Here is a 25,549-nt window from a genome sequence, read left to right as displayed (position 1 = left end):
ATTAAATTAAACATGTTCCAAATTGAGAATGCTTTCGACGTTAGGCTACTAATTACGCTATTAGCCGGAAGTTTACCTGAAGGATAAGTTCCAAACTGACGTGGCAATGCTTCTCTCGATAGCTCCTTCGAACAGATCCCGCACTTCACTCGCTGTTTACTGAACCTTAACCGCTTCTCTTTAAGACCGACCGAAGCTTTTGCCATCCGTGTTGTCGGAATATTCTTTCGTTTTTTAGTCATTATAGGATACTGACTATCCTATCTGTAAAGTTGGGCAAAGCTATGCTGTTCTTACAACTTGCCTATTATCTTGCCTTGTCTACTCCCAGTGACTACCTACTATTCTTCTAGAAGCGAACTCTTATATATGGCGACCTTTCTGATCTGTGTTTCTGATTCTGAACATCTGGTCGGAAACTAGGCTATTTTCTTGATGTAAAAAACTTGCGTAATAAGTAGGCTTTATTGTGTTCTTTTATTGTGTGCTTCTGCAATTATTTTCTTCTGTATCAATCACCTGCTTTAAGTTATATAACGGCAAGGAAATCTTAAATTTGTTTTCGTCATCATGCACTGGCTACATAAATCCATCATTGTTAAATCTTTCAAAGGATGGCATCTCGCCTGGTGCGAGACAAATTTTTTGCAGATGTCCAGACTTCCCAGCCAGCAAACTTGTTTATACATGTCATGCATTGTGATTCGCAGACGTTGAATCAATGTAAAAACGAAGGGTTTTGCTAGCTGGGTTGTGTGCTTTTGTGAATGCGCAAAATCGCCCATTACGTAATCAGAGAAGCTCTTTTAGTGAAGTCGAGTTGCAACCGTGTTTATCTGTCTACTATTCTTTATTCACATTGCAAAACATTTCTGCAATCTTGGAACAACAAGTGCATAAGTCAGACATAAATACAAACTTGCAAACACGTTGACAACTAAAAGTAGCCTACTTCGGTTATTTTATCTATAAAAGAAACCCGTTGTGTCGAATAACACGAAACGTGTGTGGCAAAATGTTTGATGGCAGGCGTTAGAACTTCAATCAAAGCATTTTCCCGCAGTGTTCAAAATGTTCTGGAAGAGAACTTCTTTCCATAAAAATAGCGGCTTTTTTCATCTGTATTTCTGAACATCTGGTCGGAAACTAGGCTGTTTTCTACATGTGAAAAACTTTCATAGCAAGTATCCAACAGTCATTTTACCAGAGCAATAAAGTTAATTGGCTCAAACGGCGAAATACAAACTGGCATAGACGTTGACAACTCAACGTAGCCTAGGTTATTTCATCTATAAAAGAAACCCGTTGTGTCGAATAGCACGAAACGTGTGTTGCAAAATGTTTGATGGCAGGCGTTGGAACTTCGATCAAAGCATTCTACGCAGTGTTCAAAATGGCGGCGCTGACGCCTTGGGAGTTTCTCGTGTGAAGAGTCGCTTTTAGACCTTGCTTTGAAGTACCTGGCGCAAGAAAGTTTACGTAAGTCAGCACTTTTATGATTGCACCACGTGATGCCCCCCCCCCCCCGATTGTTCCTCGACCTGACAACGTTTAGTCCTCTCTCAGTTTTTTTTCCTTTGTTTTTTCCTTTCTTTTCGTTTTTTTTTCCGTAAGGCACGGCGTTTGTCGAATAGTGATAGCGCGTGTCGAGTGACCTCGTCACCGAAAAAGGCAAAAATCGCAGCCCTGCTCACGTTGACGTGTTAAAGTAATTAGCCGAGCAGCAGCATTCTGAACTCTTTGAAGACGCAAAATAGTACAATATGGAATGTTATTTAACAATGAATTTGAATAATCAAGCCTGGACGTCACAAGTGCATGAGTTAAAGTTTTACAAGCATCAACATTAATAAACTGTCTGATGGAACCAATATTTCTAAGATGAAAAAAGCAAGATTTAACAGTGGAACTTACAAAGTTTTCTAAACACAAATGTTGATTTAATGTTACACCAAGCAATTTAATTGAGTTAGAAGAAGAAAGATTGATATTACTCAGGGTAAGGGTCATGTCATTAAACTTTGAAATACAACGTTTGGAGAAAATACAATAAACTCACATTTTTCTTGATTCAGTTTCAACATATTATAAGACATCCAATTTGAGATATCAATCATACATTTTTGGAATTTTGACTTAATACAACACAATGAATCTTCATCAGTAACACGCAAATACAATTGTATATCATCAGCATATGAGTGGTATGAAAGCCCATGTCGCTTTATGGTGTCAAACAGAGGTTTTATGTAGAGGCAAAAAAGGACAGGGCCGAGAACAGAACCCTGAGCAACTCCAGAAGAAAGGAATGTTGCAGAAGACATTGAGTTTTCAATTGCTACAGATTGAGTTCGATCATAAAGATAAGAAGAGAACCAGTCAAGTGCCATTCCTGTAATGCCAAAATCTGATTTGAGACGATTTAGAAGAATTTTGTGATCAATGGTATCAAAAGCAGCTGAAAGATCAAGAGAAAGTAGAACAACGCTGTGATTACAGTCAAGTACGATAGCAATATCATTATGGATTTTTAGTAAAGCTGTTTCTGTGGAGTGATGTTGACGATAAGCAGATTGATTGATATCAAATAAATTTTGCACGTTTAAGAAATCATTTAACTGTCTGCCAACTACTTTTTTCAATATTTTTGACACAAAAGATAGATTGGACACAGGGCGATAGTTCTTGAACTCTTCTTTGTCTAGACTAGGCTTTTTTAAGTGTGGACGAACAATGGCATGTTTAAGTTTTGGGGGAACAAGACCACTTGTCAAGGATTTGTTTACGATAGAGGTCAGAAAAGATGATGAATGCTTTTTGAGGAGCCATGAGGGTACTGGATCTAGTTCACAAAATGCAGATGATAATGCAGTTAAAATGTTAAGAATTTCAGTCTTGTCTGTTTCAAGAAAACTAGAAAATGAAAAATCAATGTGAATATGGTTACAAGGATCTGCTGACTGAGTTCCTCCAGTTATATGGTGAAGACATGGAAGAGTATTCCTAATTAAACTAAGGTTAAATGATTCAGCAATTTCTTGAGCAGACTTTTCAGTTGGATGAACACTTCTGTTATCTTTGCCCATCAATGTTTTAGAAAATTTGAAGAATTGTTTTGCAGTTTTGCTTTCACTGATTTGCTTAAGATAGTAATTTTTCTTGGCCTTAAGTACTAACATGTTCACATATTTGCATTGTTTTTTGTAAATATCTCGATGAATAGATAATTTAGTTTTTCTCCATTTGTGTTCAAGCTTTTTTCGAATTTGTTTTTCTTTCTTGAGTTCCATAGTAAACCAGAGAGAATTTGTTCTGAGTGTGAGCAATTGGGCGCAGATGGGAGCATGATCATTAGAAATAGATTTAAGAGTTGAATTATACAATTTTACAAGTTCTTCACAAGAACAGTTCAATTTTAAAGATTGAAAAGCAAGACAGACATCAGAAGCAAAATCTTTATCAATAATGTTCTTCCATTTGCGAAATTTTACTTCCTTTTTGGGACGAGGTGGTTTGTATAGATTTGTTTTTAATATTAATGCAAAATGGTCAGAAGAGAAAATACCCTGAACATTGGTCAGACATGGATCAATGACTAGTGGTTTATCAACAACAATGTTTGTATGACATCGCACTAACATGAAGTGACCTTTTGCATGAGTTGGATCATTGATCAATTGTTTCAAACCAAATGTAGATGAAATATTGTTAAATTGCACAACATCCACTGAACCAATATTATCAAGATGCAAATTTATATCTCCAGTAACAATAATTTCATTATTACATGAAGACAATTGTTCCAAATAGTTAAACCACTCATTAAAAAATATGCTTGTTTTAAATCCATTCTTTATGGAGGGAGGAGGTCGATAAATTACACAAATTAATACTGGAATATTACCATGCTTTGAAATACATTCCATATGTTCAAACTGAGAAAACTGATAGCTAGCAAAAATTTTACTCTTGTCAAGTTTGGCAGAGACATTGTATAAGAAACCTACACCACCACCACGCTTTCCTTGAGATCTGGGAACATGCAAAATGTCATAACCTTTAGCAGTGATGTTACTTAACACATGACCATCAATTGAACTTCCTAACCAAGTTTCAGTCAGGGCACACACATCAATTTTGGAGTCAAAAATAAAGTCAGTTAAGGAAAGTGATTTATTATTGATTGATCTTATATTTAAACATGCAATAATTAAGGGGGAGTGAAATTTACTAGAAGTGGGAAAACGTTGGACTGGAATTAGATTAGTTAAGTTCAAGTTACTTTGTTTTCGATGAAAAGTTATAGGCCTACCAGATGACTTTGTACATACAACTGAAATTGGTCTTCTGAAACACTTTTCTGCTTTCTTTCTTTCTCCTGGTTGGCTTAATCCTGTTGATTTTCAATTTTAATAACTCATTCCAAGCTGTTTTCTCTAAACTGTACCGGTACTTTCCACTTGACAGATTTTTTACTTGTAACAAACTGCATCCTGAATAAGTGTACTGCTGCTTTCTTGATGTTAATTTTCCAAGCTCAAGGTCTGCTGCAGCCATAAGATAGCGCAAAAACAGAAACCAAAAGTTAAGTCCAAGAAATCCATAGGATTTTTCAGAGCAGCTTCATAAACTTAAAAATTTTAAACCACACTACATTATATTATTTAATTCCTTAAACCTTATTCAAATAGAGTGTTAAGAATTATAAAAATAGAAATTCAAATAGAAATATAATAACTTCAAAGTTGAATTTGCACCTTTTTTAACCTAAATAATGTCAAAAATAACCTCGCCTATGAAGGAAATTTTGAAAGATTTCCGACTGAGAAAAAAAGGATTTTTCAGGACAAAAAAGGAAATTGAAGAGGATTTATCAATTGTCAGAAGTGGAAGCACTGCTAAAATCAGTACTGGTAAATCACACAGGCACAGTGTTGGTGATATATCGGTGAAAGACTGTTTGTGAATTTGCAAATTATAGACATGTAAAACCAAGGACTTGTTAATGTCATTTTTTTTGTGAGATATATGATATTGACTGGTATACCGAAGGCAATAACATTTCTGCTAGTACCGTATGCGATATTGTAAAGTTTACTAAGCACTGGACTAGACAATCGTGTGTTAAAAACTTTAAACAGTGGTTTTAAATTCCAGTTTATGATATAGCTTTTGCATATCTGTGGCTTTCAATAGTTTGTAACAGTTGTGTTTGAACAATTGCCATTATTCTGTTGTTTGATATCTCCACAATATGTCCAGCAAGTCTGAAAAGGGTGAGTATGCTGGAAAGGTTATGAAATGTAGTATATACTAGTAGTTTACTATTAATTTTAGTTGAAATTATTATCAGGCCTCGAAATTCGTTTTTGTTGACGGCGGACAAACGTGTCTGGTCTGAACAGCTATCTCGGCGGACAAATTAAGTCTCACGGCGGACATACCAGTTTTAGCGTCGTTCGTCATGCTTAATCACTTTATCTTGATAATTCTTCGCCATTTGAGAACTATAGCTACGGTTTAGAAAGCTTTTTAAAATTTCAGCAAAGTCACTGACTCTGAAAAGCTTTCATTAGACCAACGACGTGCGCTTGAAGAGCCGAAGCGCCGTGTAGCTGCTAATACGCCGCATAACTGATTAACTTCCACCGAACGAGGTCGTATGGCTTCTTGCGTCACAATGCTCTGGGCACGAGTCGGAAAACTTCTACACTAAAGCTACTATTAAACTTAACTCAACAAATTTTGTTGGATCTTGCTGTAATAGCCTACTCGTATTTTAATCTAATTTTGTAACCAACCTTGCCTTATCAATATTACTCGGAGATCAAATCCAGACATTGTAACGTAAGACTTGAATTAAGTTGCGTGTGATTATTGTAAAAGTACCGGTAACTCCCATCGGTTCTTAGCGAAGAATTCACCTTTGTTACGTTGATTCAATGTCACCAATCGTTGAAGCAACGTAAAAATCGAAACTTTTCCTGCTTGAATGGAAGCTAAGGGATACAGTATTCACATTTTCTAGATACGCGCTAGCATCCGCGGGAAATAATATATTCCCAAGTTGCAACAATTGTTCGTGCTATGCAATGACGATTTGTATCTCTATTTCTCGGCGGACAAATATGACCGATCTAGATGGTACTTCCCGCGGACATCACATGCTGTGACGGCGGACATGACCGCCGTGAATTTCGAGGCCTGTATTATCATATATCCACTAGGCTATCCAGTGGAAACTGTATACATACCTTGCCATAAATCAAAACATATTCAAATTTTTAGTAGCCTATATACATATTTTAGATTTGTGACCTGTTATTTTAACAGAAGTGGCTGCATTTACGGCACCGTAAATACAACCGTTCCATGCCTTTTTTTAATCTTTATGTTGCTTTTACTGCGCATGTGCGCTGTTGCTGGAAAAAAGTGAGTATATAACTTCTAAATTCAACTGTTTTTGCCAAGTGAATCAAAGGCACGTGCGATCTTTGTCTGGCTCGTACTCGCAAGGATATAATCAAGTGGGGTAGAAAAAAAAATTTTCAGAAAGGTTTTAGCTTATCAAGTACGGTATGACCACTAAAGTTGGTCACAATATACAGACCATGTATGTCTATCATCCCCCAAAGAAATTTTTTAAATCCATTAACTGGTTTGAAAATTATGCACAAAATACCTGAATTTTTTTTTACCCTAGCTTTGGGGTAAAAAAATTTTTCATGGGGTAAAAAAACACCTCAGGCCTCGAAATTCCGGCGGTCATGGCGGACATGACCTCCGGAATGACCTTGAATGTCTGCCGAAGCCGACTCATTGGTCGGTCATAAATGACCGCCGCAAAATTCTTGACAAAAATAGAGCTAATGCAGCAAAAATATATTTTAAATTTGAATTGTTACAATTGTTTGTTTAACGCGAACAAATACGGAGCTGAAACAATTAATAGTACAGGCAATTGCTTTAAAGATCACATTAGAGTAGCGTTGTTAACGAGCTGATGGCAAAAGTAGCCATTTTTACATCATTTCAACGCCTTGCAATGTTGCCTTGAAATAAAGTTGTCTGAAATTTCCGGCAGGATGTGTATTCTAATTTTAACAATTAGGATTATTGCGTTACATTGATCGTTTGTTAAAAAGAAACGTCACAGAGAAGCAAGTCTCAGCTGGGTTCCGCACGTGCACAGGCGAATGTGGCGACCTTATTCACGCTGATACTGATAGAAATTTAACACTAACACCATTGAGGGCTAACACTATTGGTCCTGAGCTGGAGATTTACGACCCCGCGCCAGCAGTAATCGCTTGGCACAACGATTTTATAACGCGAAAACCACGGAATAAGTGATCGTAGTTGCTTTTGTAATAAGGAAATTTGGATTGTTGTTTTCAATTGTGTTTATTGCGTCATTACACGACTGTCATTAACGCACTGATTTATTTGCAAGCAATCTGCTCCAGTATACTTCAGGGTCGGTTAATTAAGCCATCAACCATTGCAGAGTTATTCTGTTGTAGAAAATCTTCTACAAACACGACTACACAATACTGTAGTGTAATTTTGTGCAAAATCTACGTATGCAAAAAATATGTCCGGTTGAGATATTAAATGTCCGCTGAAAGGGCCAGTCCGGTAGGACATGCTTGACCGCCGGAAAAAAGTACAAATTTCGAGGCCTGCACCTGTTAGTATAGCAGCTTCTTCTTCTTTATTGTTATAATATTGATTTCATATGTTTTGCTATTGATTTCATATGTAGTGTAAATGATTCTCCATCAGAGGAAAGAAGTTTTGTGTAACTCATACATCAAAGACTGTGACTGTGAGAGTTGCTGAACCCATAGTCGAAACCGACCGGATGGGTCATAATGATAATGTAAACGATTTTGCCCACAATTTTGTATGCAATTTCTATTAAAATACACATTGTGAAATCGCAAAGTCTCATTTCTGTAATAAAAACAGCAGCAAGACAAAAAATTGTGTCTAGTATACTTATGCAGTATGCACGCCATCCTGAATTTTATATGCAGCTTTAGTTTGAACATGCGAGTGGGCAATTAAATTTCGCGGATCGTGAATCCTAAAAAATCAACCAGCAGTTTGTAAATAAACATACAACTAAAAAACACCAGACAGGAAATAAAACAACAGTTTGTGTATGTATGATTGTATGTATTGTGCACTATTGATCAATGGATCACTCTGTACTCTCAATCTGCGCTATTGATTGACTAACCCCCAACACTAACCTTAACCTCGGACCCCCAATTCCAACGAACATCAATTGATTGTGCATAACACATGCATACATTGGCACTGATGCATCCAGACGTTTGTGTTTGTATTTTTTGGTGATTTACTGCTTGGCAGTTGACATAACACCAATACAAAGCCAAAACATTCCATGAAATGCACTGTTTTTTTTTTACCCCAAATCAACAAATTTTATTGGGGTAAAAAAAAGCACCTCAATAATAATTTACACAAACATTTAGAGGCCCCAGTCTTTGTTGCATCTAGTAGCCTTACAACATAGTACTCACAATATAACATTAAAACATTCATACTACCTATCACTAAAATTTAACAAAAACGTTTAATAAACTCCTCCGAACCTTTTTTTGCACCCTTTGCTGGCCATATTTACTCCATTTAACATATCTCTTCTTTTTCAAATCCAATCTTTTTCCTCTACCCTTCAAAGTAATCACCAGAGACCACTTAAACAGACACTAAAAAATTTGAGTGAATATCTACTCATTTTAGATGTGAGATGGTGAGTGTTTTTTTTACCCCAATAACCCCACTATTTTTTTTTACCCCACTTGACTATTTGAGTTCGATTCCACCGAAAGGTCATCTTTTTTTTTTAACTCAATTCTAACCCGAAGTGACTCAATTGTAAGGCTACGCATTTTTGTGGCCGTTCAGTTTAGTTTGTTGTTAGTTCTGACCATCACAACAAAAAAACAGTATATGACAAACATAACAGAGGTATAGAAAAAGGTAGAAGCGACAAAACGCGGAGGTTATAGCGTGCATGATAGCAAAGCAGGACAATCAGTTTGAAATATGGCACGGTCGTAACCGTGGCGTCGTCGTAACACCTTAACAATTATTTTTAAATTTAAAACAAAGAGAAAAAAAAGGCTAGTGAGTTTTTTTTCTTTAACAATTAAAATGAGTAAAAAAAAAGATTCTAAACTTACCGTGCAACCGTGCCATATTTTAAACTGATTGTCCTGCTTTGCTATCATACACGCTATAACGTCCGTGTTTTGTCGCTTCTACCTTTTTCTATACCTCTGTTATGTTTGTCATATACTGTTTTTTCGTTGTGATGGTCAGAACTAAAAACAAATTAAACTGAACTGCCACAATAATACGTAGCCTAACGATTGAGTCACTTCGGGTTAGAATTAAGTTCAAAAAAAAAATTGCTTTTCGGTGGGATCGAACTCATATCCTTGCGAGTACGAGCCAGACAAAGATCGCGCGCGCCTCTGATTCACTTGGCAAAAACAGTTGAATTTAAAAGTTATATACGCACTTTTTTTCCAGCAACAGCGCGCATGCATAGTAAAAGCAACGTAAAGATTTAAAAGAAGGCATGGAACGGCTGTATTTACGGCGCCGTAAATGCAGCCACTTTCTATTTTAACAGGTTGCCACTGAATTTGTCCTTGCAAAAAAAAAGTTAATTGAAATATTTTCTTTAATAGTGTCAATATTTTTAATTCATTTACTACAGTAAATAGTTTGAATGATCAGCACCCAACAGTGTGTCCATGAAATGAATACCAGGTTTACAGCCATAGGCTATTGTATGTGTCATCCTTTCTTGTCAGTTTGTTTTTGCTCTGGCCTAACCAAAGCATAGGTGGCACAAAGCTTGTGTTTTGAAAGTTAATAATTTTTCAGTTTTCAACCAGCAAATATTGAAGTAGCGTAGTCACACTCATTTTTGTTCTAGAGATAAGTTTGCAATCACTCTTTATGAATCTTACTGAAATACTTTTATATGCTGATTAAACATTGAAAGGATACATACCATGAACGTTTTCTGTGTACCACTAGCCTCTAATATTATGTCAATGGTTGCATGGCATTTCATATCGCGTTATTTAGCACATTTTTATGGTAGACAGTTTTTTACGCGCTAGGCTCTGCCTCAACTCTTTCCTCTGTCAAAAGATCATCCAATCCAAAAGATGGTGAGGAGCCTGTAAAGAAAAAAATTACTCTCTCTTTTGGAAAAAATAATTTATCGAAAAAAACTGAAACTGTAAAGACGTCTTCCACAGGACAACTGTCAATTAAGTTGGCTTCGGTAAGATAATCAAGAATTTTTCTACCGGTACTGATTTTATTATTATGCATTTCATTTTATTACAGAAGCGAAGTTGATGATTAGAAGATATATAATTTTTTTGCTTGACAATGGATGCTTTTTGTGTTTGTTTTTTTTTAAGACCAAAGTTTAAAGTAAATTCTTGTATGATCAGCCATTATTTCTACTTTGTTATAATTGTTTGGATTATTCTCTTGTTCAAATTAGCATTTGAAGAGCTTAGTTCTAAAAGTACCTAAGTCACATTTTGCGAAAATCGAGTTGACTGTTGCTAAGATATGCTTGCAGTCGCGTAAGTCCACCCGAGCAAAGTTGCAACAAAAAAGCAACCTGGCGCACGGGCACTCAGTCACTTTTTCTAGCGCCAAGTTTGCTCGGGTGGACTTACGCGACTGCAAGCGTTTTTTAGCAATAGTCAACTTGATTTTCGCAAATGTGACTTAGGAATTTTTAGAACTAAGCTCTTCATTTGTTTCACTCTTCATTTTTCCTTCTTCGAAGCATTGTGTTTTTATTAAGGATAATAGAAGTTGGAGATTGTTTACTCAAAATGAAGGTAGACAACTGGAGGGTCATAGTGATTGTTATAACAAAAAGTAGTACAATCGTTGTAGCGTAAAATCTACCACCCTATGCCACCTAAGCAGGTGCGGCTTACATGATCTAAGTGAAGCAGCCTGCACTGGTACTGAGAGGTAGATCTCATACTACAATTACAGTGTAGTAAACCTTGCGCTATATTAGCGCTTAAAATTTTAAGCAAGGTCTAGCTCTAGCAATTTGTTGGCTGAGAATGTATTTTTGAAACAAAAGAAAATTTGTTGCACTTCTGACTATTTTTTACTTTCACGATAACCCTACAAATGTCCACATCACAAGAAAAGTTAAAGAATCATGTTGTCCCGATATTTTAGTGTTCCTATTTTTATCCAAGGCTCCTTATATTATCACCATGCAGTGCTGTAGAATGGTTTCACATGGTGTGTTACTACTTTTTAAGTTTTTATGCAACGCAAAATTTGTTTCAGAAACCAGAAAAGACGAAAGAAATCAAAGTAGTTGCCCCATCAAAAAAAGCAGCTGCTCTATTCAATGAAAGTAGCGATGTAAGTTTATGTGCAACAACCATTATTTGTTCTTTCAATTTCATAGAACTGACACAATTTCATACTGGCAACAATTTCAAACTGATACAATTTCATAGAACTGACACTCACCGAATAGAAGTAATTTTAGATCTTAAGTGAATTGCGCTTTGTTGTGCATAAAGAAGAATTAATATACTTGTTTTTAGTAAAAAACATAATTCAGTATAAAATTCCAATGAATAAATTTTTAAAAATATCATAAAAATTATCTGTTCTATACTTTTGTTGAGATCTTTACAGCATCTGTTGTGGAGAAAGTCCACAGACTTAACTAAGTTTCATGAAACTAGCTATCAATTTACAATGAATTTCCACATGATATGAAATTGCCTTAAACAGTTATAAAAATGCAACGATAACTATCTTTCCGTTGTGAGAACACACAGTGAAATTGCAGGAAATACACTATTCAATGTAGTACTGTAATACAGTAGCAGATGCAACACTACAGTATTTAGCAAAAGACTATGCAATGCTGCTCCGTCATTGACGGATTGACATTGTCTGACACAGTCGCATGCTTTTTATCATGGTCAAGCCTGCTTTCGATGAATGCAAAATAGCAGAACCATCAAACAATGTGATTTATTCAAAGTGCGTTTTTAAAACCCAAATTACTCCTGTACTGGTGTACTGCTACAGGGCATAACAGCTCACTTTTTCTCCGATATCTGTGAAATAATCTTTTAGCTCATGAATTATGCTTCTTCTGAGAAGAGATTTTCTTCTGTGAGATGACTTAATCATCCTTTGTTTCTTCCTTCAAGGCTATTAAATCATATATCAGTGACCTCTCAAGTACGTGAAGCTCCACACAAAGTAAAAATGATATGATTTTTACTCTTTTATTATTATTTTTTGAATTATACCTTTTAATTAGCGGGAAAATTATGTTTCACTAAAGTCCGAAATTAAATCAATTCTTACTGGGCTTATTAAAACTTAAAAACCATCATCTCATCCGAAACTTCAAGACAACTCTAGTCTCTACTTCCATTTCACTGCGTCGAAGGGATCCGCAAGATTGAAACATTGACCACTGTCCGCAGTTAGAAATGTTTTTTTGGACATTATCTTTAAAGAAATAAAAAAGAGTCAAAGTCATGTAATTTTTACTTTGTGTGGAGCTACAAGTACTTGAGAGATTACTGAATACTGATTTGCTTTTTTTTATTTACTTGTTGATTTATGGATACCAGTTTGTATCCTCTGTAGATCCTTCTCTTAAATCATAGGCCAATCCTATAGATGTCTGCTGGTACATCCCTTCATTTTCTATGGATGTTCTACCAGTTTGGCTTTTTAAATTTTGGATTATAGAAATCCACAAGTTACATTGTCATTGTTACAACCTTTTACTGTTATATGTCTTGTGCTTTTTTCTGGTTTATACCTTGTTGATCTTACACGTGCGTCGTGCGTACAGATCATGAGAGGCCGTGTCAATGAGGTTCCACTATCCAATATCTAGCCTTTTTAAGAGCTCCATATTGCGTGTCTTATTGTGTGTTTGTTGTTATCGGAATTGTTTGAGTTACTGATACCTTTCCGTTTTGCTCATTTGCTTTTTTTAGCTCTACATTTCAAATCTGTACAGCTGTGCATGTGAAATGAAGACATGGCGATAATTTAAGTCATTTTAAAAAAGTGAAACACAGTTTAAAATCTTTTTTTTTTACTTATGATTCGTGGAAGTTTTTTGAAATGTCTCCACAGTCCACACCTTGTCTGCGCTTCACCTAAACAAACAAGCCAACTTGTGCTTGTGAAATATTAATCGATCTGGGTATTTCTAATTGTTACAGAGTGAACCTGAGGAAATGCCAATGGAAGCGCGCATGCGAATGAAAAATATAGGAAGGTGATGATAAATAACTTGATTTTTACTGGTTGAAAGTAGATGTAGGCATTAATTTTTTGCTTTTACTATCTCTTGAAATTTGAATTTATACCCATTTCTTTGCATTTTTTAAGGTATGGAATCAAAACGTTTTGTACAAAATCGAAATAAAAGAATTATCGGTCTTAGCTGGTTTTAACTTGATTTGTTTGTTCAGAGATACTCCTACATCAGCTGGCCCGAACTCGTTCAACAAAGGAAAACTAGGGTTTGTTGACAACCAAAAGTCCTGGGAATTACAACAACAGAGTTTGCTTGGGAGGATTGATAGCAAAAAACCACAAGCTAAGGAATAAAACTTTTCTGCTCAATTACCGTACAAAGGACACTTATTGTTAAAGCATGGAAGTAACAGAACTGAAAGCTGTTTGCGGGGTTTTGGAAGCGTTGTCAAAACCCGAAGCCGACAATACGACTCGTTTTGAGGCCCTCAGACTGTATGAATCTTATAAATGTAACAAAAGATGTGCCGAGATTGGCTTTTACTTACTTAACACTCTTTCTTTACCTCCTAACGTACGACACTATGGATTGTTACTGATCAAGCACAGGGTTCGTTCGCACTGGTCAATTATGACCAATAAGGAACGATCTTCTGTCAAGTCTCAACTTTTGGCTACAATATCGTCTTGTTCTATTGACGAACATTTTTACATCAAAACAACACTTGCGAGCATTTTAAATGAACTTGTCAAACACGTTTGGCCTCAGGATTGGCCCAGCATGCTTGATGAGGTGACTAGCCATTACTGTGGTGAAGAAACATTAGGAACCACGGAGATAATGGTTTCCATGCTTCAAACCTTAGCCGAAGATGTTGTATTGTTTGATAGCATTGAAAACAAGTCAAGAGGAAGAGACTTGAGAAAGACTCTGTTATTGTTCTCACCGGATATTGTCAAGTTTTTGTTGAAAGTCTTGAGAGCACAAGCTGCTTTGGCTAATGTTGACCGCTCCGTTGGTCATGTGCGCTTTGTAGAACGTGCTGTCACAGCTGTGGAAGCCTATGCGGGTTGGATGAAACCACAATTCCTTTTTCTGGATAAGGGGGTGCTAGAAACACTGTTTTTCCTATGTGAATCGGAAATGTGCCAAGTAGCCGCGGCTGAGTGTTTGTTGATCATTGTCTCCCGGAAAGGAGGAGCTTATGAACGGAAGATGTTGCTTCAGCTTACCGATGATCTTTTTGTTGAAAGACTAGCTTCCGCTGTCAGACTCGCTTCAGGATTGGAGAGGTTCAACCAAGAAAGGCTTGTCCTCTTGCGTACTCTTGGAAATGTAGTTTCAGCTTTAAACTCTCTTCTTATCAGCATTTGGGATGATAAATCTTTTCAGGAATCCACAAACGAACTGAAAAGCAGAAAGCGTTTTCTAGAGCTCCTATTCTATCTAACTACTCACGAGAGTAAGTGTGTTTCGTATACGGTTTCCCATTGCTGGACCCGATTATTGCAACATAAACACATTCGCAATGACTATACATTGCGTCAAACTTTGCCTCTTCTTGTAGATTTTGCTGCTCAAAGCATCTGCAAGGACTTAGTGAAGAAAAACGTTTATTCCAGATTTGAAGAAAGAGATATAAATGACGATGAAGAATTGGGGTTATTATTGAAGAATTTCAGGGGAAACATGGTAGAATTACTGCGCTATTGTACATTAACTTTACCTATAGAGTCATTGAAAAAATGTTACCAATACACAGAAATTCAACTATACAGTAAATATGACAGCGAAGACGAAAAAAATGTACGATACGAAGGAGTGCTAAGTTTCTTAGAGACAGTTTTGGGATCTGTCGTTCTTGCTGCTGAAAATCACAGCCAAACTCATTTACTGCCCATCGAACACAGTGAAGTGATATTGAAGGCTTTTATATCTCATGAAACAGATCATCCAGTCACACTCTACACTTGCTTGTCATGTGCAACAGCCCTGTGCAAAGTGATTGTTTTCTCAAGTAATCCCACATATTACTTTAAGTTGCTTATTGACCATATTTTTGTCTTGCTGGACTTGACAACAGATTCAACAGATTCTAACAAACAATTTCAACCTTCGTTTCGCAAACTTCGAACTCATCTACGTGTGACTCTTGTGCACCTAGCCAAGTCGTTTTCAAACATACTTGTTCATCTTGCTGAATACTTCAATATCCTCGTTCAAGAAAGGCTTAACGAAGTTCCATGTAAATTGTCATCAATTGAAAGGGTCGCGTTGTTCGATGCTTTGCTTTCGATTTGCATGGAGTGGGATGATGTATCTCGGCAGAGTCTATTAATATCAGATATAATGAAGACAACTCTTCCCATCATTCAGTCTCCAGAGTTTCTGAACTGTTTAAACAGCGCAAAAGATTTTGCCAATGCAATCGGGATGGGAATAGTTCCTCTTAACGAAGCAAGCGCCAGACTACTTCCTAGTACAAAGCTAAGATATGATATATCTTACTACATCAGTATCACATTGATAGTCGTTCATCGATCACAGACTCGCAAGAACGGAAAAGAAGCACACTCATCTGTGGTGAATCCATGCATCGCACATTTAAACGGGGCTTTTGGTCATGTTGCTAACTTGATTCGCGCCTTAACAGCTATGTGGGCTCCCGAAGCTAAAGAATTTATACATCCCGAAAACCTTCGCGCTTTGGGCTTGAAAGATGATATGAAAATTGAATTACTCTCTCACTTGAAGGTGAGCTCGATGACGGAAAAGCATAAGACTGGGGAAAAGCCGTACATTTACTGGGAAAACCTTCAAACGTTTCTCGTTCGTAAATTAGATTGTTGCTATCAAATCCTTGGCTTGATTGCCGCCGTTTCGGGTCCACCGTTTTACCACACTGAGCGTTTAGAACAAGTAGTAGCTCTTAAAGTGCTTAGCAATATCGAGTTTTTATCTCCTTTGCGGTTGAAAGCCTTGGCGCGACAATTTATCACCCCATTTTTCAAATTTTGCCCTGAAGAACTTGTCACTAATGTGTGCAGTCCATTGCTTCAAAGATATTGTCAGTGTGTGATGGACAAACTTCAGCCAGCTTGGAAGGCCTACGACCAGAACGCTCCTAGTCGATTGCAAAGTGGTGCCGTAGGCAATGATGACGAGAAAGAAGAACAAGAAGTTGTGGAAGAGCAACTTCTTTTATCACTGACCCGGGAGTACTTTGATCTTCTAATATCACTCTGTATCGTAAAGCGTTCTTTTAAAAATTCACAAAATTGCGTTTCCGGCGACACAATGGACAGTACCTCCATGAAATCGTTTGATAATCATCGTCACGTTGCTGACTTATCGCCCCTGGGTATCGCTATTGCTGATAGCCCGTCGTGTGAAAACGTTTTAGTGAGTGCTTTGATATGTTTAGCCTGGCATGATCAAACGTCATGTTGCAAGGCGACACAGCTTCTATTTCCTCTTTTGCATCGGCTAACTCAATACCGATGTGCACTATTTAATGGAGAAATTGCCCGATTTGTTCTTAAAGCCATTATGTACGGGTTGAAAAGGCATGGTGATAATTCGGTTTATGAAGCTAGGCTGACATCTCTTGCCGTAAAGATGATTGTCGCACTGAAGCCTCAACAAGAGCAAACTATAGCATCAATCATTCAGTCTATATTGCAGAAAATTAATATGGAAGAAGTAAAACTTTTTCTGACTGAGTTTGACACATCCAATTACAAACAGAAAAGACTTTCCTTCAAGAAGCTTGTGAATGAAGGCATTGACCTCCGCGTTGTTCAACACTTTGAAGTTATTTCAAAAACGGAAGTTTTTGCGCCACTGTTTCCACGACGCAGGCACAGAATGCAGACTGAAGAAACCTGTGTGGGGAATACTTAAGTTTAAAGATGAAGAATTGCAGATTTTTTCCACACATTAGTTCTACACTTTCCATACAAAGAGCAGCAGCTGTTGTAGCGGTTTTCAAACTTTGTTTATCTACGGCACACCATAGAATTTTATAATTGGCGCATTGCTTCTCTACGTCATTGTTTTTTGAAATATATCCTTGGCTTTCACTAACGTTTTGGTCGAAGCTGTTACGTTGAACCCTTTTGGTTGAACAAATTATACATGATGATAAACGGTTGTTTAATCAGTGTCTGCCAGTAAAATCATATACTTTCACTGCAATGTGAGCGTGATAACAAGATGGAAACTCCTGTCTACTTGAATTCACATTGCAAATAATTGTCGCTATATTTATATACAGTATCTACTGTCGACTAACTGAAGTAACTGGCTTTAGAATTTTTTGAACGTATCTCTTTTTTGCAAACATCTGTATCTCTTTTTTGCAACAAGATTAACGCAGTTGATTGTTTGCAATTCATAGTGGCCTACTGTAACATAAAGCAAATGCTCCCTTAACAAATTTGACACTTTGCAGCCTTGCTGCGCTGCGACTGCAACATTTAAGTGATTAGACTTTCGCGGCACTCTTGCAACCTCATTGCGACACACGGTTTGGAAAGCTCTGAACCATTGCGTTGGCTTGGCATTTACTTTACGAAAATTATTTTTGTTTTGAAACTTGTCAAAGCGCAATTGCATAATTCCCACTGTTTGGTTGGGGAATTATATGTAGTCCTGCCTAGTGCCTACTGTGTTTGGCAACCAGTTCTGTTAATAAATTGAGTTGATTTAACAGGTTTAGTGGTAAACTACCACCTATAAATTTCTACTTCTACGACCAACCAAGTTCCACTGCTACCTCATACAAACTAAAGACGTGCTGATGCCTAATGTAGCAGAATTTATCATCTTAAGGAAACTGGCTGAAAGTGAAAAAAGACGAACTTACCGTTTATGCAAACGGGTAGAAATTACACCATAAATCTACATAACCACTTCAAATTTAAAGATTAATTATTTTCTCTTGGCTCATCCAATCGAATTGGTTTGTGTCAAAGATCTCCCTTTCTGTGAGTAATCTCTTGAACCGAAAATGACGTCAGATTAAATATAATTACGACATGAATTTAATCTCAAACCCAATACAAAGCTAATTGAGATAATCACGTATTAATTGAGACTTTGTTTACGCCATTTCAAAACCTTGATAGATGTTATCGGTGACCGGTTCTGTCGCAAAATTTTTTGTGCCGTATCTAGTCTGTATGTAAAATTTCAACGGAAAACGTTAAATATTAATTTTTTTATATTAGGGAACGTTCAAATATTACGTAACGCTTTTTTTCCCAATTTTTGACCCCCCCCTCCCCCATGTAACGCTTTTTCAGTACGAATTCAGCACAAAAAACTACCATTCCGTACTCGAAAGCGTTACGTAACGTTTTGCTTGAACCCCCCCCCCCAATTTGACGCTAACGTAACGCTTTGCATAACCCCCTCCCCCTCGAAGGCGTTACGTAATATTTGAACGTTCCCTTACAGCAATAACAGACTGGAAGTGATATCACGAGGGTTATGTAAGATATATGTATTTTCTCAAACTTGGCTCTGCCTTTTGCGTACCCTAATGGCCTAATATTTTGAATATGGTCGCGGAAAAAGTTTAGTCACCTCTCATCTGACGTTGAGTTGTAAGTGCTCTGACCAGCACAGCAGTGATTGGGCTACATGTGCACGTCATTTTCTTAGATTACGTCGTATTTTTAATTATCAGAACTTGTGAGTTAAAAAATGGCACTTTCATCTCATAGCTGACACTTGACTGTTCCATTCAAGTTTTCTTCCGCAAAACGCCATAGAAGTCTTGTCATTGAACTTGGTGAGAAAAACAGTTGGGGTAAAGGAAAGCTCATTAGGATGTTGCAATGCCCATCAGACATTCTGGTGTTGCAGCACACTGAGTATAGTTTGCCTCGATAGCCTAGTTAGAACTTGACTCTGTCCACGAAAAAACCGACGGTCAAGCAGCTCTGGTTCGGATATCAGGTCATGCGCTTGAGCAACGTATTTTTTGGGCCCGGTACCAATGGGATCTTTGGGTCCCAAATCAAGACACTTCTAAGAAAAACATAGGCTACTATGGGGTAATGTGGGTCTGTTAGTAGTATGGACCGCCATTGATTGGCGTACTTGAAATGGCTTGTGGTCATGGTTTCTAAACAACTTGACGACAAAGAAATAAATGCAAAATTTGATGGATCTTTTCTACTTGAATGCATTAGCGTAGCGATTGGGTTTTTATGAGGGTAAACAAAGTACCGGTACAGTGTTAGCCAGGGATATCTAGAGAAGGGGATATGAACGCTCACAGCGATTGCCTTATTCTCATGACACTACCAGGGTGGTAGTTTGTAGGCTAGTGCTTTAAACATGTGGTTCTTTTTAAAATCGTAGAAAGTTGTGTAGTGCAGCTAGTACAATGAGCTACAGAAGACAGTTAGCAAATGTTACGTAGAGTATGTTTAAAGAATACTTGTTTACAAGACAGTTGAAAAGTTACCAGTAAGCTGTTTTTAATAACAAAACCTTTGCAGGAGGCTAGATGAAAAGCAAGTATATGGGTAGTTGAATTAACAAGCAACCACGAGCATGCTGTGAATACCCAGGCCTGATGTTAATAGCGCAATGCAAGTTATCATAACAAGATTTAGTAAACTACTATCAGCCGGAAGCGGGGGGGCGAATGCCCCCCCTGCCCTCAATATTTCTCTGGATGGGGGGGCAATGGTGCCCTTTTAAGGCCATGTCAGCTACTACATATTTTGCAATATAAAAATTTCTGTTATTCGCTTTTAGTCTAATTACAATCTTTCATTTTTGCCTCAAAATAATATTCACGACACAAAATTCCGAATCATAGTAGGCTAGGTTACATAGGCCTACCATATTTTCATAGCCCAAAAAGAGGACACGTTTCGCCAGCAAGTAAAATTTTACGTTTGGACAATCTTTTACATCTTTTGGATAATTTTAAACTTATGCAGCAAAAGTTACAGCAAAAAAAACAAGATAAATTTATATGCCAGATTTGGTCTATGAATCTTTTGCAGCCCCCTTATATAGCCTGATTTGTTAGCCTACATTCTGCAACACGTTTCCAGATTTTTCCAACTTTTGGTTACTGTCTGAGTAATTGTAATTGCTGACTGAGTAGAATTTTAAAAATCATATTTTAACATCTTTTGCTCTCTTTCCCAAGTGACACAAGGAGTTTCAACATCACAAAGGTTGGAAAAACGAAGACAATTTGACCTATAAGATTTCACTCAGACTGGTAAAAGGGCTTGCATACAAAGACTTTTTAACAGCCTGCTTGAACGCTTTTTAATATTGTTTTTCTCATGTTTGACTGCTTTCTCAAGGCAACAAAAAGCTTTCATATTATTACAAGTCAGCTGATTTTTAGAAAATTTAAGTCAGACAGCAACGATCGCAAAAATTTACAAAATGTGACAAATCAGGCACCACCTCTAGATAACAATGCCTTAAATTTTTCAGTAAGAAAGGATCAGCTCTGAAATTACAAAATTGTTGGCATGAAATATGATTGAAATTGTATGCTACTCAATAGATGAGATTCTGAAAACGGACTGAGATAACTAAAAGGCTGTTTATCCCCATGCACCATTGAGGTTAAAACAAGATTCGTACATAAAATGCGTTCTATTTGCATCTGCATCAACTGAAAGTATCTATGCCACGATTTCTTTTTGCAGTAGCCTACCGTAAGCTATGTTATTCATGGTGCACTTTTGTAAATTCGTTCCTACTTGCTTCACTTGACCAACGAGCCAAACTCTTAAGTTGGTACGGTAATCATAACATCTACAAGCGTTGAATCAATTTAATAAAATCTGAGTAAAAAGATTATTTGTTTGTAAAAGTATGCAGCGGCGTTCCGGAAGCTCAAATATTTTATACTCTTATTATGCTTTGCCCTGTTCAGTAAAAGTATATCCATAATTCTTGATGAGTCGAACACGTTAAATCGGGTATTCACTCATGATAATATATCTTCGTAGCATACCAGTCTTGACGGAAGCGAACCTGTGAATGTATTTGTCTTGTTGAGCTAGCTATTCTTACGGCGAATGGCATCTTTGATTCCCTGGAGAGTGAAGAGCTGCCTAAAATCATATGGCATGTCTACAACATTTTTATCTTCTTGTTTGATTAGTGTTGTATGTGATGGCGCGGCTGTGATGATAGGTCGCAAAAATGGTGTAGCAAAATGGCTTCGTGATTAATTTCCAGACGTTGTGGTGTGGTATTGTGCAACCATAGATTGGAACTATCGGTTCGTCATCCTGTAAAATCAGTCAGTAATTTGAATCGATTTCGATCTTTTATGGACAAACGCTATAGCCTTTACCACGCTTCTTCTAACAATAGCAGAGAATTTGGTGAATGTGCAGCGGCTGTTGAAGTGCAATTGTTGAAAATCGGAAGGTTAGGCCTACTGGACACACGTTGGGTAGCCTCGAGTTTCCGCACAGTTAATGCCGTCTGGAATGATTTCCCAGCACTTTTCGAATTTTTCAAAAAGGGGGCTATTGGCGACACAAGAGATTCTTGGGAACGTGCGAAATATCAAGGACTCTTGTCGAAGATAACATCCACGGATTTCTTGTTGGACTTGGCTTTGATGTACGAATACTCGCAAGAATTATCCGAAATAGCCTAAACCTTTAACTGTAAAACAGAGCATGTAGGCTACTATTTGAGATGCAGATAACAAAATTAATAATCTTGCAAAATTATTTGAAACACGAAGGAACGAGCCCGGACGACATTATGACATTGTTAGGATGCTGAAGAAAACTTAAAGTTCAAAGGTGTAGAATTACATGTAAACAATTGCAGAAATAGCCCGCTAATCAATCCCCGCATCTTCTACACTGTAAATCAAAAATTGTAGTTTTAACCCTTTGAAGGTTGGGGGGGGGCTGTCAATTCAACTTTTTTGTATCAACATTTGTATCTCTAAAACCACTGAGGCTGCGACTATGAGACTTCTTGACTTTTCCTAACTTTTATTCACCTCTATTGAGCTGAAATTTTGAGCGAATAAAGGTTATAAATTGAGAGATATAAGGCATTTCTCAGCACATCCTCTGAAATATTTCTTATTCTATTGAACAAAATTTTCCCACCAGCTGGATGAAAGTAATTAATTTGGCCTCGTTAATCAAATGATTCGTTAATCAAATGATTCAAATTGAGATTATGTAAAAAAAATTTAATCACAACATTGCAATGCATGTTTTTCATTACTCTACCAAAAAATACCAAATAACCCAAACGTCATAAGTCACCTCAACATCTCAACGTATATGAGCAGTTCTAAAACTCACATAGTTTTAATTTTCGGATATGCTCAGCGTGAATAATTTTACAAAGTGAATTCCAAGTTTTGAAACCGTGCTTTAAAAAATAACAGAGATATCACTCCTAAAGCATAAGAAGAATCGACAGCCCCCCCCCAAACTGAGCAAGACTCCAGAGAGCCCAACCTTCTAAGGGTTAACCACTTCTAGGGGTGGTCTAAAAATTCCACTTCTACTTTTTCATTCCCACCCCATAGCCTATTGGGAAAGATGGTCATTTCCACCCTACCAAAGGGTGGTATTTTCCACCCAACAGAGAAGGGTGTATAGGCTAATCACTTAGGAAATTCCATCCAAGATCGTTTGTTGAATTCAACAGACTTGTCATTTATTAACAGCTGAAAAATACTTGATTCAACTATTTGGCCAGAGGACACAGTAATGACACACGGAAAAAACGAAATCATTGAAGTGGCAAAGAGATTGCGCTTAGATGAACGCGAAGCTGCTGTGAGAGGACTTCGTGAATATACAACTACGAAAAGAAGATCCCAGAGCCTTCAAAATTTGATAACGTCACTATAGGATAATCCCTTCCAATTTCATCGAGGGAGTGTGAGCGCGAATTTTCACAAATGAACCTCATACTGACATCTGACCGTGCTTCTCTACACACTGTAACTGTTTCAAGTTTACTCTTTATACGAATGATCCGTTTTCCACTGAGAAATTTTTAACCAGCGAAGTATGTTGGGTCCTGATTACGCAATGGACGTAACCCGGCAATTGAGACCCGAAGTCGCCAGAGGTTTTATGATTTTGAATACGATAAGTGTCTTAAAAATTGTAGGCTATAACTTGAAAAATCAAAAGTGGAAAAAAACTAAAAACAATTTTTTTTCTTTTTTTTCCTAGGCTATAACTTGTATTTTTTTGTATTATTATTTCACTAAAATATGAATATTTGCATTGAACAACGCTATACCATCTATAAACCATGATACTTACTTTAGCAACGTTTTAGGTACGTACATCAAGTGTGTTGTTTCAAAGTCTTATAGCTATAAAGACATATTTCTGAACTTCTTCTACGGCACCTAGCGCATTCGGAAAGTAAAAAACTAGCGCTCCGGAAGCTAATCTTTTGGAAATCCACCACTGGGTGTAGCCCTAGGTTTAATAAGGAAGAACACCTCACCTGTTGGAGTGGAACAATAAGACGTTTATAAAAATATCTTTCGCCTTTCAGCAAGCTTCTGGGTAGGGACAGTAAAGCGATCTTAAGCCCTGGTCCAAAGAGTAGGCTATTTACTGAACCACCCAGGGCCAAGCCTCATTGGAGTTATTATGCTTCCGCGTTCGACATGGTTCGGGTGGGAACATGGTGGAATTGTTATCGAAACAAAAGTAGCCTAAATTTTGTGATAAAACGAGTAGCCTATTGTGTAGGGCCTATATCGCCAAAGCATCTATCGCCTTCGATAGATTGAGGTCTAACATGTGGGAGAGGCGGGGAATCAAGCTGCCCACAAAGCTGTTATTCTGACGATCCTTCTGTATGTGTGTGAGGCCTCGACTCTTTATAGGAGACACGAAAGGCAAGTGAACTATTTCCACCTTTCCTGCCTCCGAAAGCTTCTCAAGATTCGATGGCAGGACAATGTCCCAGACACCGAAGTTCTCAGTGAAGCGAACATGCCCAGCACTCTAACCCTCATAAAAAAGGCACAAATAAGATGGGCTGACCACATCCACCGGATGCCGAACCATCGCATTCCTAAACAACTGCTCTATGGAGAACTGACTAACAGCAAACGTCATGTAGGTGGTCAAAGAAAACGCTTTAAAGACACTATAAAAGCTTCCGAAAAATAGGGCTACCACATGTACTCTTTTAACCGTAGGGGAAGGGAAGGTAATTTGATACGGAAGGTAATTTGATACACCCCCCCTACAGAAATGTACAAAAAATATTGGTCAAAAATATTGTCATTAGGTGGAAGATCTGTGAAAATAATGCCTACAAAAATTGCACCATGCAGCTAACTCGTGCTTTTATGGCATAAAATTGTGAAAGTGTGTTTTTTGAGTATTTTCGTAAAAATTTTAACTCATGATTATTTTCGTCTGGAAAGTTAAAGAAAAGTTCCTGAAAGATGAAACCAAACTCATTTGACAGTTCATTGATAAGGCTTCAAGGGCATGTCACGTTTTTTCTGCAATGTGCATCCAAGCATACAAAAATCAGTATTTTATAACTTTTTTTGAAAAAGGTAAATTGATACATGTGGAGAAGGTAAATTGATACAGTATATTACATTCTTTTTTGTGACTGTAATAAATGTTGACATTGATCTACTTGATTTAAATAAGTTATTCTTTATTAATAAGACCTGCTACTTTGGGAAACAACTATTATATAGGCTTTCGTAGGCCTACACGCTATCTGCTGTCAAAATATGAGAACAGCGCAAAGCACCCCCCTTGAATAAGAACTCCAGCCAATGATCCTTCCCATGATCATTCCGCTGCAGAAACTTCGCCGCACACATGGGCCTCAACAGTCATCTTTGCACCCAATCACGCCAACCACATATTAAATTTTCATTTATTGCTTTGCTGTCAAAGGGGATTTCTGTATTAGTTTTACTGTATCAAATTACCTTCCGGGTGTATCAATTTACCTTCCGTGGAAGGTAATTTGATACATTTGAGTGACGTTTTTAAAATTTCAATTAAAAAAAAAGTAACAAAAATAAAAAAGTGAAAATGTTTTTAAAAAGTGTGTAAGGGATCAGACTTTCATTTCAGCTTAAAATCAATAGTTTGTGTCAGATAATTTTCAGTTAACAGGCAAAAATGTTAAAAGTGTATCAAATTACCTTCCCTCCCC

General features: G+C 37.2%; 2 protein-coding genes across 2 annotated transcripts; both read left to right on the top strand.

The window, feature by feature from the left end:
• Window positions 1-5,156: 5,156 nt before the first annotated feature.
• Window positions 5,157-13,704, top strand: LOC145787441 (PEST proteolytic signal-containing nuclear protein-like). Its single transcript, XM_082599186.1, has 5 exons — window positions 5,157-5,276; window positions 10,173-10,339; window positions 11,389-11,466; window positions 13,314-13,369; window positions 13,566-13,704. Exons 1-5 carry the CDS (start codon window positions 5,255-5,257, stop codon window positions 13,702-13,704), a joined length of 462 nt encoding a protein of 153 aa, XP_082455312.1. The 5' UTR covers window positions 5,157-5,254.
• LOC145787440 (exportin-5-like) lies at window positions 13,614-18,763 on the top strand. The gene has a single exon (XM_082599185.1). It carries the CDS (start codon window positions 13,751-13,753, stop codon window positions 17,252-17,254), a length of 3,504 nt encoding a protein of 1,167 aa, XP_082455311.1. The 5' UTR covers window positions 13,614-13,750; the 3' UTR covers window positions 17,255-18,763.
• The last annotated feature ends 6,786 nt before the right edge of the window (window positions 18,764-25,549 follow it).

Source organism: Aplidium turbinatum, chromosome 18 (genome assembly GCF_918807975.1).
Source record: "Aplidium turbinatum chromosome 18, kaAplTurb1.1, whole genome shotgun sequence".
NCBI classification, from domain to species: Eukaryota; Metazoa; Chordata; class Ascidiacea; order Aplousobranchia; family Polyclinidae; genus Aplidium; species Aplidium turbinatum.
Note: the sequence above shows the minus strand (reverse complement) of the source record. Positions and strands in the feature narration are given on the sequence as shown.

What these genes read in the sequence shown, in the direction of transcription:
- LOC145787441 (XM_082599186.1), top strand. Translation starts at nt 5,255, where the DNA reads ATGTCCAGCAAGTCTGAAAAGG. An exon ending in GTCCAGCAAGTCTGAAAAGG is followed by an intron (nt 5,277 to 10,172) that starts GTGAGTATGCTG and finishes TTTACGCGCTAG; the next exon opens with GCTCTGCCTCAACTCTTTCC. An exon ending in TGTCAATTAAGTTGGCTTCG is followed by an intron (nt 10,340 to 11,388) that starts GTAAGATAATCA and finishes AATTTGTTTCAG; the next exon opens with AAACCAGAAAAGACGAAAGA.
- LOC145787440 (XM_082599185.1), top strand. Translation starts at nt 13,751, where the DNA reads ATGGAAGTAACAGAACTGAAAGCTGTTTGCGGGGTTTTGGAAGCGTTG.